The sequence below is a fragment of the Medicago sativa genome, chromosome 4 (genome assembly GCF_051527215.1).
Source record: "Medicago sativa cultivar Bolivia chromosome 4, Bolivia_mono, whole genome shotgun sequence".
Classification (NCBI taxonomy): domain Eukaryota; kingdom Viridiplantae; phylum Streptophyta; class Magnoliopsida; order Fabales; family Fabaceae; genus Medicago; species Medicago sativa.
The window spans coordinates 61,130,799-61,144,184 of NC_140752.1; the positions used below are offsets into that span (position 1 = coordinate 61,130,799).

General features: G+C 32.7%; 1 protein-coding gene across 1 annotated transcript; it reads left to right on the forward strand.

Moving 5' to 3' along the window:
- The first annotated feature begins 3,182 nt into the window (after positions 1-3,182).
- Positions 3,183-6,905, forward strand: LOC146930397 (GATA transcription factor 11-like). The gene is made up of 4 exons (XM_085701946.1): positions 3,183-3,380; positions 4,255-4,512; positions 4,864-4,926; positions 6,129-6,905. Exons 1-4 carry the CDS (start codon positions 3,198-3,200, stop codon positions 6,780-6,782), a joined length of 1,158 nt encoding a protein of 385 aa, XP_085558072.1. The 5' UTR covers positions 3,183-3,197; the 3' UTR covers positions 6,783-6,905.
- The last annotated feature ends 6,481 nt before the right edge of the window (positions 6,906-13,386 follow it).

Here is a 13,386-nt window from a genome sequence, read left to right on the forward strand (position 1 = left end):
AGTCATGCTGCCAAAGTCAGCATTGGTTAATAAACCTATGATTTTGATGTGTAGCAATGAGGATCCAGGGTTTCCTCGATATAGAGTTTTACAGCTTTTGAAATCACAAAATCTATGTAAGAAGGTTTCAAGCTTTGTCCGTGTATTATGTTTATCATAAGACATGTTCTTGGACAAGTTTATATCAAGTTTAAAGACAATGCATATGCATTTTTTATGGCTTACAAGGGGCATCATCTAGAAGCGTAACGATCTCTTGATGCCCTATTTTGCATCCTTCTTTTCCAGAAGCTTTATGCAATTTTTGTATCACAATTTTGTCTGATCCGTGATCTATTATGTTGTGTTATTATGTTTTTTTTTTAAGGATGTGTATTATTATGTTGTTGGATTTAAGTTTAACTCATGAAAGTTTATGAAAATATTAGCATTGAAGTGTCTTACTTAGTATAAGGATTTACTAATCTCATTGAGAAAACACAAAATGGAGAGAACATGTTTTGTATTCTACCTTTTTACATCAAATTCCTTCATATAAGAAGAGCGGTGACGAAATGGAATGTGTTTCAAGATGTTGTTTTGAACTTGATCGTGTTTCTATGTCAATTGAAACATGTCAAATGGTATAAATTAGTAACATTTACCAAAACATGCTCATTATTTGCAGTTATTGAAGTAATTAAATGAAGTTAGAATCAATAAATAAGAGTATTTGATCAAAAAGTAATAATAAATATTACATTGATATTTTGAAGTGACAATTATTTTGAAATAGACAAAAAATACAAAAGTTACAATTATTTTAAGACAGTGGAAGTATCATTTAAAAATTATTCTGAAGTGATGTGTACAAGATTTAATGATTTTTTTACATTACCCCTTAATGAATTGAGGTAATTTACCCCTCTCAGAGAAAAATAATTTTTCTTCATCTTTATTCTTACAATTTAATATCATTTTTATCTGAAGAATATCAAACTTCTTTATCTACTTTAATCAGTATGTGATTTCTCTCTTTGTTTCAGAATCAAATTGTACTCGAAAATTGTTGTTGACACATTTGGTTTGGCTGATAAACACGAGTAATTTACCCAAATGCCCCTCGACAGTTAACTGCCAAAGTTTACTGGATCCGGCTGCAATTAACTGCCGAGGAAAACCTCGGTAGTTAACTGCCGAAGTTTTGTTATAAGAACAGAACTGGCATAGGAGTTTCCAAAACTCCATTACGTTTTTGGTTGTGCAAGGTGCGATTTTCAGCCTTTTAAAGCCATTCCAAGCTAATTTCAATCACAAAAACAAGTACGTTGTTTGAATCTTATTGCATTGCTGTTTTGTTTTTGAATTGTTTTTTTTTAATTTCGATTATATAGGTTTTATTGATTTTATGATATGTTAGATTTATGTTTAGGTTTTATTGTTTTGACGATTTGTTGTAGAATTGTTAAAATTGTTAGAGTTGTTAGGTTTATGATTTTAGGATAGTTTAGGTTAGAATTGTTAGGTTTAGGTTTTGATGAATTGTTGTAGAATTGTTAGAATTGTTTAGGTTTAGGTGTAGGTTTTGATGATAGTTTAGGTGTAGGTTTAGTTTTTGATTTTACGATTTTATGGCATTGTTGTTTAGTTTAGGTTTTGATCGCCATTTTTTTTAATGTAGATATGTCTCAGAATCAGAATCAGGGTAACGTTCAGGGTGATGAGAAGAACAAAGAAAAATCGCCTATGACATGGCATGAAATTGTTTGTGATGGTTCCCAAAAAAAAGAAGGGTTCGATTCCTTTAGATGATGGTATTCAAGTGCCAACAGAATGAGGTCCATTCCTTGACACTTAATACCTTCATCTAAACCAGCCTAACAAAAATTTAATCTTTTCAAAGGAAAAACATGAATGCCGAGCGAAATGCTTGAGTCCTCGCCGTTTGGCAAGTTTGAATTACCCCATTTCAGAGGTAAAACAATTGTTGTAGTTGGAATGCACATTACCCTAACTAATGACGATCTTCTGGCGGAATCAGACTCTTGATAATATCTTCAGTTGATCTTAGCAACGTCACCCGCATATCAATCCACTGGAACATGTTGTGCTCCCAAAACATGCTCGTCACGTTTTCGTCGTTCTTTAACTCCACCCAAGTGAATGATACCCTCCCCTCGTCGAGCGTTGGAAGTTTATACCGGACGTATTCCACCCTCCTTGTGTCTCTGGGATTGACTCCTTGGTTGAATTCATTCAGTTGATCCTTGAGACCTCTTAACGTTACATCAAGGCACCGAACCTTCAACCTCTGAGGTTCTCCGCCATTGAATTCTGCATGAATGTCGATCCACCCGGCCATTGCTTCAAATCTACACAATAAGAAATTGAAAACAATCAATGAAATACTCATTCAAACATTTCATCAAATACTTGAAGTGTAAATTTTACATAAACCCTAAAAATCATAAAAATAACCCTAAAATGTTTTACCCTAAAAAAAAACACAAAAATAATGTAAAATATAACAAAATTATTCAACTTATATCTAATCTTAAAATTAATCATATACTCTTACATGTAAATATACTTAAAAACTAAAATAAAAAAATAAATATAAAACACCAAAATTAAAAATAACCCTAAAATTCTAAATTATAACATAAACATCATGCAAACATTTTAACAACATTAATCAACTAACATTTACTCTAAAAATGAATTATAACATGTAAATCTACTCAAAAACTAAAATAAAATAAATCTACTCAAAACCTAAATAATAAAAACATTTATAACAACTAAAATATAAGTTAATACCATTATAATTAGTTACTTGTGATTTTGTTGAATTAATTTGGTTGAATTTTTTAGAGAGATTTGGAAAAAAATTTGTAAGATGAGATGAATAATGGATGAGAGCTTCTGCCAGATTTGTAGCAGAAAATCATTGACTGTTAACTGCCGAGGTTTTCCTCGGTAATTAACTGCAGCCGATTTTGAAGAAACTCGACAGTTAACTGCCGTGGGATATTTAGGTAAATTACTCGTGTTTCTCCGCCTTTGCATATGTGTCAACAACAATTTTCATTGTACTCATCATTATGGTAAATTATCTCCGATTCATCACAGGGTAAAATAGACTCGTCTATTTAACGAGTGGAATAAAGTAGTACTAAAAAAGAGTAGTACACGTGGAATAAGAGTAGAAAAGAGACATGTCACATGGGGGAATAAGAAAAAAGTGGGAAAGATACATTTATGTTAGAGTTAGGACAGCGCAGAGAGTAGACAGCATCCATCAACTGCGTTCACTGCAGATAGATAAGGGCTTCCTCCCTCATCTCATCATCATCATTCATGCGCCACCACCGCCGTTAATTTCTCTTTTTTCAGTTCCGGTGAGTCTCTTCAAATGTCCAATATTCTTTCTTTTTCATTTTCACCTCAATTTTGTTTCGCTTATTTTTCCATTATTCATAATGTACAATCTTATTATGCTTCTTGTTCTTCAATTTTAATATGACCATATTATGTCTTTAAGACTTTGTTTGCCACTTGGGTTTTGGAGGGGAGAGGTTTACTATACGCCTCCGTTACTGTTAGGTTGAACACCTTCACCCGCTTTGAACCTAAGACCTCGCAGGTGTGTGCGAGTTTTAAGTGATACTTATTATTTCGTCTACAGACAAAAAATAAAGACATTGTTAAATGTTTTTTTTAAATTGAATCAATATTATACGATCATTTATCATGTTTTTCTTTTCAAAAATCAAATATATATTAAAATAGAGATTTAATTTAACCCAAAAATCAAATCAACTAGCAAACAAAGCTTGACTGGTTATCTTATCAGAATGGTGCACATGCAGTAGGTAGTATTGTTGGATTTTTATCATTAACATTGATTTTTACATAGTGACTATGTAATTGCTTAATGTTCCCATGGTAGAGGAAGAATAAACCGTCAATTTAGTCTCTGAAGTATCAATATCTCTTCAATTTAGTCTCTAAAGTTTAGTCTATGCTGTTGAAATGTAAGAGACTAACGTGACGGATTTTCTTATACTTCAGTAACTAGTGACGAGTGACGGATTTCATATACTTTAGAGGCTACTTGTTATATTTATATACTTTAAGGGTTAAATTGTATACAAAGTGATACTTTAAGAAGTAAATTGATGGTTTATTCGCAGAAAAGTGAGTGTGAAGTAGCATATGTTGGGGTTGGATTCTCAATTACTAATGGATGGTTTCCCCCTAATCTTTTTGCAGGATACTGCTAATATGAAGAACAGCTGGTTTTTTGACAAGAATTTTAATGGTGTGTCGGATGAGATTCTTGGTGACGTCGTTGAGTTTTTTGATTTTCCACTTGAAGATGTGGAAACTGATGGTGTGGAACAGGATTGGAATGATCAATTCAAACACCTTGAAGAACCATCTCTTGGTGTTTTCTCAGTACCGGCATTTGAGCTACGCGGCAAAACTCAAGACGAGAAACCAAATCTTGTGAACAATTTCTCTGCTGCTGTGAGTTTTCTGCTCCTGTCTTTGCTGTTTGGATGGACGTATTTTTCTACTTAATAATTATATTAATTTGATGAATTAATTATGTGCATGGTTTGAATATGTGAAAAACTAAAATTACATAAATATATCAACATCGAACCACACATTTTTTATTATCAGAGTCCTGTTGTGTATGTTTGGTTGCTTGCAAAGGCTAATTCGTTTGATAGGGTTTATCCTTTTCAACGGGTGTAACTTTCTTCTTAGACGTTTTTAATTGGAGAAGTTTGTATGCTTGCTTTGATGACTATGGCATTTTGTTGGTCAGGATTTTTAGCGGGAATTGAGAATTACTACAATGATGTTGTGCAGGAACTTTCTCATATTGACAGAAGAAATGTTGTGAATTCAAGCTTAAAAGATCGACGAGGACTAGTAAGTGAAAGGGGAGAATGTAATGATTTTAATGTTTAAGTATCTTTTTGACTCGGTTCTTTTTGAAATGTTTTCTAGGCTGTTAGAGATAGATGTGTTATAAAACTTTTTTGGGGATAAGAGAGAAGATTTGTTGAATGACTTAAAGTCGAGTTTAGAAGAACATGAGCAAAATCAAATGCTAAAGTTTCAATTTTCATGCAATTAGTTGATAAACATGATTATAAAATATGCTGATGATATCTTTACTTTTATGATACATTTTGGTTCTGAACACAAATCATGATAATGGTAACACTTAATGAGTAAAAAACTAAAAGCTACGCTCAAAATATGTTCAAAAAAGGACTAACTAGTAATCACACAAATTGTTCGTGTATGATTAATTTTCAGGTATTAGTTTTACAATATGATACTTTGACACTGAAAATCTGTCTCAAATTCTCTTGGTAAATAGTACTCATACCTTAACGTGGAGGGGTATTGCGCTCAGAAAGTGAGAAAGTTCTGGTAACCATGTTTTGAAGTTGTAAGTATTTTAGTTGTGATGAATAGATGGTATTCATGTGTGTGCTTGAAGATGGTTTATGGCTAGGTAACATGGTAATGAATGACATTCCTTTGGCTGACAACCAGGATAAGATCGATCGATGATCACAAATGACAAAATAAGTAGAAACTGTCATGCCGCCAATGACTAGGTTGATTGAGTTGCAACATAAAGTCTATGTAGGCAAGTTTGTGCAGAATCACAAGCTGAAGTTGCAAAAAGATACAAGTAATTTTACTCGCATGCTTTTGGCTCAATATATGATTGATGTTACAGAAACTGATAATATTTTTTTTTAAATAAGGGAGGGGAAAAATTATTATATGTTTAGAGACGGGAGAGGCATTTGACCATCATACAGTCTTCAACGGTGATTGAACTCTGTATCACTGGATTACAAAGCTAGGCATTCGCCAAAGCGCACCCGTAGGATGGCATCTGATAATTGAAAAGTATTTATTATAAATTTCCTTTCAAGTGATTTTCTCTGTGGACTGTGGCGTGTATACATGTAAAGTATGGAAGAATTTTAGTGGATTCCTTGAGTTTAATTAAAACATTATGTACTATTGAAAGTTTAATCTTTTCATTTCTGTTGCCAGAAATTAGCATCTGATTGTTTTATATTTTGCGTGTTTTTCAAATAAAACAGCTTGGAAAGACTGCTGGACCTGCATATGGCAAAACTATTCCCATCCAAAATGTCTCCTTCAATGGAACAAATTTACGCGGATGCCGAACCTACAGCCCAGTTTCAGTTTTTGAAAGCAGTAGTTATTCCTCGGTTGAGAATTACAACTTTGAATTACCAGTGATCCCGACAAAGCGTCCTCGTGGTAAACGCCGGCGCCTCTCAAGCTTCGACAGGCTCTTCTCAATTCCATTCATACCTCCTTTTCAAAAGCAGCAATCGGATAAACAGCGTGCTGGTAAATCATTATGCAGAGCCCAAAAAAGGCCAAGGAAAGACAATATATCCCAGCTCTCTAATAGCATTGAGATGAAGAGATCATCGTTACATGAATCAATTGCTCGTAGAAAATGTACGCATTGCGAGGTAACTGAAACGCCACAATGGAGAGAGGGGCCTAAGGGTCCTAAGACCCTATGCAATGCTTGTGGAGTTCGATACAGGTCTGGTCGCCTATTTCCTGAATATCGGCCTGCAGCTAGCCCAACCTTTGAAGCATCAGTGCACTCAAATTCTCACAAGAAGGTCTTGGAAATCAGGAAAAAGGTTAATCAGGAGACTGTTAAAGGTTCTTCCATGTTGTATTTATCATCAAACCTTTCAGGAATTCTCTAGGATAATATTATGTTAGATATTATTGAGAAAGAACAAATGTTAGTACTAGACATTATTCTATTTGTTCATTGTTAATCTTTTCTATAAGTAGGAATCGAACTCGGTATCCGAGGGTTTACAACACTCACACTGTGCAAGTATTTGTTTGTTGTTTTTTTAGTACAAAGGACATGACAGATTGAACTGTAGAACGACAATGATATTCCGTGCCTGGTAACATGAATGTGAATAAGACATCTATAGCGAAAAAACATGCACGGTTTGACCGGTAAGCCTGAATAGTTTCCGAAACCATGAAGCAGACATAGTCATACTCGGTTATTTTCTTGGACATTTCAGGCATACTATGTTCATGACTTGGATAAACTATATCGGGTCTGCAAATTGTTTATCCAAAGCCATGGATATTCAGAGACAGGTCATAGTCTCACCCTGTTATTTTTAAAAGACCATGTCTTTATGTGCTTGTTCATGGTATATATGAATTAAGTTACCAAAGAAACCAATGATTTCATAGTAAAATCAAGCTGAATTCATTCAAAAGGCAAACATTACAATAAAGTGCATGCTTATACTTGCAATTAAGAACAATTAGTTGAGCATCATTGACATGTGCTCTTTTTACATGGGCAAGCCCTACCCACAATGTGCTGGTTCAAGACCTATGAAAATTCAAGAAGCAAACCGTGACCATGGCCAATATATAGATTGAGAGATTAACTAGGAGGAGAATTCTTTCATTTTTGACTGAAACAAAACGATATTAATTTATTCAGATTGATAGAGTACATCAGATTCAACCACATGCTCAACATGCCAAAAACGTAAATGGTAAATCTGTGAACAAACTCACTTAAGTTGATAACATACAACGGTAAAATATCTACTAATAATACGATAAGTTAATCCTAAACAGACCATAAGTATCCATAAAACCTGCAGGTACCGGCACCCATAAGATAAAGTTAATCCTAAATTTAAAATTCACCCATAAACTTATGAGAGCGTTTATTTTAATTTTCTACATTAGCTTTGAACTTGGGATACCACAATAAATATACAACCTAACAATGTCGGTATTGTTGGTTTTCTTCAACAAAAAAAAATATTGGCATTGTCGGTTGAACCGTGCCTTACAAATATATCGTTATGAATATTAAAATAGGCAGTGTCATTGAATGTGTGTGCATAAAAGTCTTATATTGACGATCATGATGCATGCTGTTGTAAATTCGAACTCAAAATCACACTAATAAACTTATATGTGTGGAGCAAAAGGAAAGTAGTGTTACCAATATCAAAGTAACCTCAAGCAACAACAACAATAACAAACCTAGATCTAATCTAGGAACCAAGTGTAAAACACAAAACCACAAGCAAAAAATAAAGAGATAAGATAAACAAACACACCAAGAAATGTTTAACCAGTTCGGTCTAACAATGACCACCTGCTCTGGGGGAGAGATTGATCTCTCCAATCCACTCAATGAGTTCTTTAGAAAGAAATACAAAAGGGTTACAAGAAATTATCTTCAACAAGCTCTCTAAGAACAAAACTTAATTTCTATCATGTTCTCAATCTTTTCCCAAGAACACTAGACTCAATGATTTCACTCAACCAAGATGTTTACAAATGTTTCTCAACCCAAGAGAACCCTCACCAAAGACTTTCAACCCTAAAGTTACCTCCTTTGATTTCTCAAGTTTCTCTCTCTTGAAACCCCTACACAAAACATAAAGAATGAGTTCTTAAATAGTGCACTGCACAAGTTCTATCAAAATTGTGTCCCGATATTCAATTGTGTCACGATTTCATGTTAGTACATGGTGCAGTACTAACGTTATCCACAAAAATCGTTTCCCTGATTTCTTCAAATCGTACCCCAATTCTTGTCAAAATAAAACTCGCAAAACTGACCTAAAATCGTGTCCCGATCTCACCAAATCTTACTATGGCTTTTGTCCTATTTCAGCCATTAATTTGGACGTCAATTCTCAACAAATACAAATTAAAGTCGTTGATTAATCTCACACACAAAACATGTGGGAGTTGCTATTCTCATCTACTAACTAATTTTGAAGTTTTAAAATAATGATTGATTGAAGAATCTAAAATAAATTAGTGGACCCGACTCCATCCAACAGAAAATGGGTTGGGACTTGGGAGCATGAAGTTACACTTACAGCTTTAGGCCCTTAATTATGTCGACAAGAAATAAAAGAGAAAAACCCTCATTTTTAAATAAAAATATAAGATTTGTTTACTCTGCGAAAATATTTTTTATTTTTACTTTTTAAATTTGTGTTAATTAGGGCATTTTTACTGGTTTGAGCTAAGAGTTAGAAGTCGTCACTACAAAAAAAAAAGGAGTTAGAAGTCGTCTTCTTCAAAAAAATAAAACGGAAGTCTTGTGTTCAAATCCGGGAAAATGAATAAATATAAGTCTAACAACCAATTACTAATATTTTTCAATAAAAAATAAATGCTCTTAAAATAAACGAGGGTTAAATATGTTTTTGGTCCCTATAAAATTGGAACCTTTTAAATTTAGTCCTTACTTAATTTTAATAGTTCTTTTAGTCCCTAAAAATAATTTATGCACTCAATATTAGTTCCTACTCAATTCAAATATGTTTAATTTATGCTTAAACTCTTAAGTTTTTGAATGATTTTTTGCATACGTGTTAAGAACGTCACTAAAAGTTCCTCCGCAAAAAATTATCGCAAAATTTGATTTCTACGTCCACATTTTGTTACTTTTATCTTTAACTTTTGTCGTTTTAAAAAATTCATATTAAATTTGTTTCACGTTGAAAAATTCTAAATTTTAGTAAATGAATTTTTCATATTGTTCTAAACTTGTCTCAAAACAATGGTTCAAAAATTCAAGAGTTTAAGAATAATTAAACAAACTTTGTCTTAGCAAGGACTAAAATTATAAGTAATTTTTTTTTGTAAGGACTAAAAAAACTATTAAAATTAAGTAAGGACTAAATTTAGAAGTTCTCAATTTTATAGGGACCAAAAACATATTTAACCTAATAAACAATTGTATGTATTTTTTGAAAGCAATCAAAATGCAAAAGAATTCTTTTCATTATTTCCAAAAAATACATCGCCACTAAGTGACATTTCACCTTTTCTCCATCATAAAAATTCAATTCAAAGGTCTCACATCTTATTAACAAGTTAAAATGAAAATTTGTCAAGAAAAATTAAAACGAACACATAATTGGAGGAATGAAAATAAAAATAAAAAATAAGAAATGGAATGTGATGTGGGGTGAACTCATACTTAATTTGGAAAGATTGAAAATGAGAGTAAACAATAAAAATGTTAAATGTTAAGATAAAGGGCAATATTGACATTTTCAATGGTTTGTAGGGGTGATGGTAAAAATATAAAGGTATGGGGTAAAATGTCCAAACCAAACATGTCTCTTCTTCCAACTTTCAACCCTCTTAAACAGTATGCAATGATAATAGGGTTTTTTGGAAAAATATTGATAGAAATCCAAAACTAAGATGTGATATATGTACGGGTATTTTTTTAAAAAATAGAGTATGGAGAAGGGCATTGTAGTACCCTACCCATAGAGTATCCACTGCCATCTCATACAACTTTTCAAAAAAGAAAAAAAATTATATGAAATATAAAGAGTGTTAAAATATAAAAGTTGGGTTTTTTTTTTATAATGTGTGCACTTAGAGAAGTATCTAATGTTTAAAAGATCCTCATTTTATTATGTGATAATACTCTATGTTTTGATAAAAAAAAAAAAAAATTCTCAAGTCTCACATTGAGTTTAAAAGAATATCCGGTGTTTAAAAGATCCTCATTTTACGAGTCGTTTTGTGACATTGAGTTTAACCCAAAACCTAAGATTTTATATTAATTGAAGGACCATAATTTTAACAAAAATACTTCACTGCAAAAACGATGATAACAATTTACCAACATGGTGTAGCATAAAAGTGGTATGTTTTTTATTTAAAAAAAGGTGGTAGATGTTTAGGCCATTTAACTATTTGGTTAATTATTTCAACGAAAAAAAAAAAACTATTTGATTCATAGTTCGATCCCGTGATCAGTGTTTATGAAAAAACATACATTGTATTTGAGAGAGATCAACTGTTTAAATGAATTTAAATTACCCCAAAGAATTATTTTTTTACTGTTGCACACAAGATAAATATATATGATGATAACAACTTTTATAATTTTGGAAGGAGTGGTTATGGTGAGACACTGCTCATGGGCAAGCAGCATTAAAGAAAGGGTTAAACAATTGGAATGAAAGTCAACTATATTACTGACTACTTGATGCTTAGTGTATACAATGTTCCTACTTACTCATAATTAATTAAGGAACGCTCGTGTTGTGTTGGTTTTCCTTCCTCAACCTATATGCATCTAATTCCTCAACCTATATGCATCTAACCCCACCCTCCTAATGCTACATAGAAGAATATAGATGCCAACTTTAATTAGATGAATGACCGTGTATCTCTTTTTGCCTCTAAAAGTCTAAAAGACTACACATAATGCCCAATACCTAAGGTTTGTCAAAAAAGAAATATGGTTTAGCTAAATTTACATTGAAATTAATGAAATTGAAATGAAAGAACATGCATTAATCCTAAGTCTATAAATATGCTTCTTAATTACATAAATATGCTTCTTAATTACATGGTCCATACCATAACTTTCTGTTTTCTGACAGCAACATTCCCCCAATTCCTTTAATTTTCATAATAGCCCGGTCCATTTTGGGTCATAATTATTTTGTTTATAACACATTTTTGTTAGTGAATTCAACTCCATAATTAATTATGCTACTCTATAGTTACGTATTGGTTGATGAGTTCCATCTTGCTCATGCTAATAATGTCGCTTTCTAGTTGGCTTGTGGTCAACAAACATAACTCCATTCCTTTTTTCTAGTTGGCTTGTAGTACTAGAAAAATTCCTAACAATGAAATTATGGTTTTCATTTTGTGTAAAAATTAACACACACGTATCACATTATTAATGATTTAGAATTTTTCCACAATTTTCACCTTTCATTTCACTAGAATTGAAAATGAGTCTATGTCCTATGATTTTGAGTGTCACGGACAAACAAAGTATTTTGCCCTTATCATGATTTAAATTTTTTCCACTTCTCTCTGCTCCCTCCGTCCTATAATAAATGAGTCTTTTGTAAAAAAATATTGTCTTAAAATAACTGATCAATCTCACTTTTTAATACAATATTAATTAATTTTTTCTAATTATAACTCTAATTAATACTACTTTCATCACACTCAATTCAATATATTTCACTTTGCATTTATGATAATGGTGAATGCACCATTACTTGACAAAAACACTTAAAACAATTTTCTCTCTCTCTCTTTCACTTATACATTTTTTTAATACGTGTGAAATGAGCAGCTGACTCACTTAATCAGGGATGGAGGAAGTACTTCTTTATTTATTGGATAGGAGATTGTTGCGGATTCGATGAAAAAACTCACACCAATAACAACTTGATGTGTGGAGCAAGGGATAATAAAGCAACCAATAATCAAAGTGAATAGAACAGTTATAATCACAAGCCAAAAGTAGAAAACAACACAGCAAGAGAAAAGAAGAAGAGAGAACACAAAGAATCTGTTTACCCAGTTCGGTCCAAATTGACCTAGTCTGGGGGAGAGAGCAGCCCTCCGTTCCACTATATGATGAGTAACGTTACAAAAGAGATGGATTACAAGAATAAGTCTCCCGCCTAATTCTACCCAAATCCCAGCCTCTTCCCGTAACCAAGAGACTCAATCCTAATAGTGTTTCCCAAGGTGAATCAACCCTCAAAACCTAGTGTTTGTTCCAAAGAGACAAACTCTATACAAACCCTAGTTTTGTTGTTGCCTTTCTAAACCCTTGTTTCAGCCCCCTCTATCTCCAGGTTTACACTGATACAATGCCTATATTTATAGTAAAAGAAACTCCCATAAAATTGTACCAAATCTGGCCCAAAAATACGTTTCTGAAAAATAACAGCACGCAAAATCGGGCCCCGATTTTTACCATTCGGGCGCCGATTTTTCCAGTACCAAACTGCTTCCAAAGACAGCCAAAATCGGGCCCCGATTTTTGCCATTCGGGCCCCGATTTGTACTTTCAGCAAACATCAATTTTTGGCCTCCAAACTCCAATTTTGAGTCACTTTCACAACAGAGATGGTTATTTGGAGGCACTTTTGTTTTTAAGATTCACATTTTTGCATCATCTTTTTTTCTTCTTTTAAAACAAAAAAAAGTGGTTTTCACTTAGATATGATTTTTCTTTCGTGATTTTGCCATTTGAGTGTGATGTAAATTGTTTTGTTCTATGTCTTGGTGGACGTTGTTTGATTTGTCGTCGTGTTGTTTGATTTAGATTGAGAGAACAACTTTGATCAATCACATATTTAAGCTATTTTATACGAGATTTATGATATTTTCAACATAGTTTCAAGTTCGTATTATAGATTGACGTTCCAAAACTTTAAATACTAAATAAATCAAAAATATTTTTACTTGTTTCATTCTCTTTTTTGTGTGTGTGAACCGAGTATCATC

Excerpts from the sequence above, each read along its gene's own strand:
- LOC146930397 (XM_085701946.1), top strand. The coding sequence starts at position 3,198 with ATGTCACATGGGGGAATAAGAAAAAAGTGGGAAAGATACATTTATGTT. Across the intron at positions 3,381-4,254 it reads TTTCTCTTTTTTCAGTTCCG|GATACTGCTAATATGAAGAA; the intron begins GTGAGTCTCTTC and ends ATCTTTTTGCAG. Across the intron at positions 4,513-4,863 it reads TGAACAATTTCTCTGCTGCT|GAACTTTCTCATATTGACAG; the intron begins GTGAGTTTTCTG and ends GATGTTGTGCAG.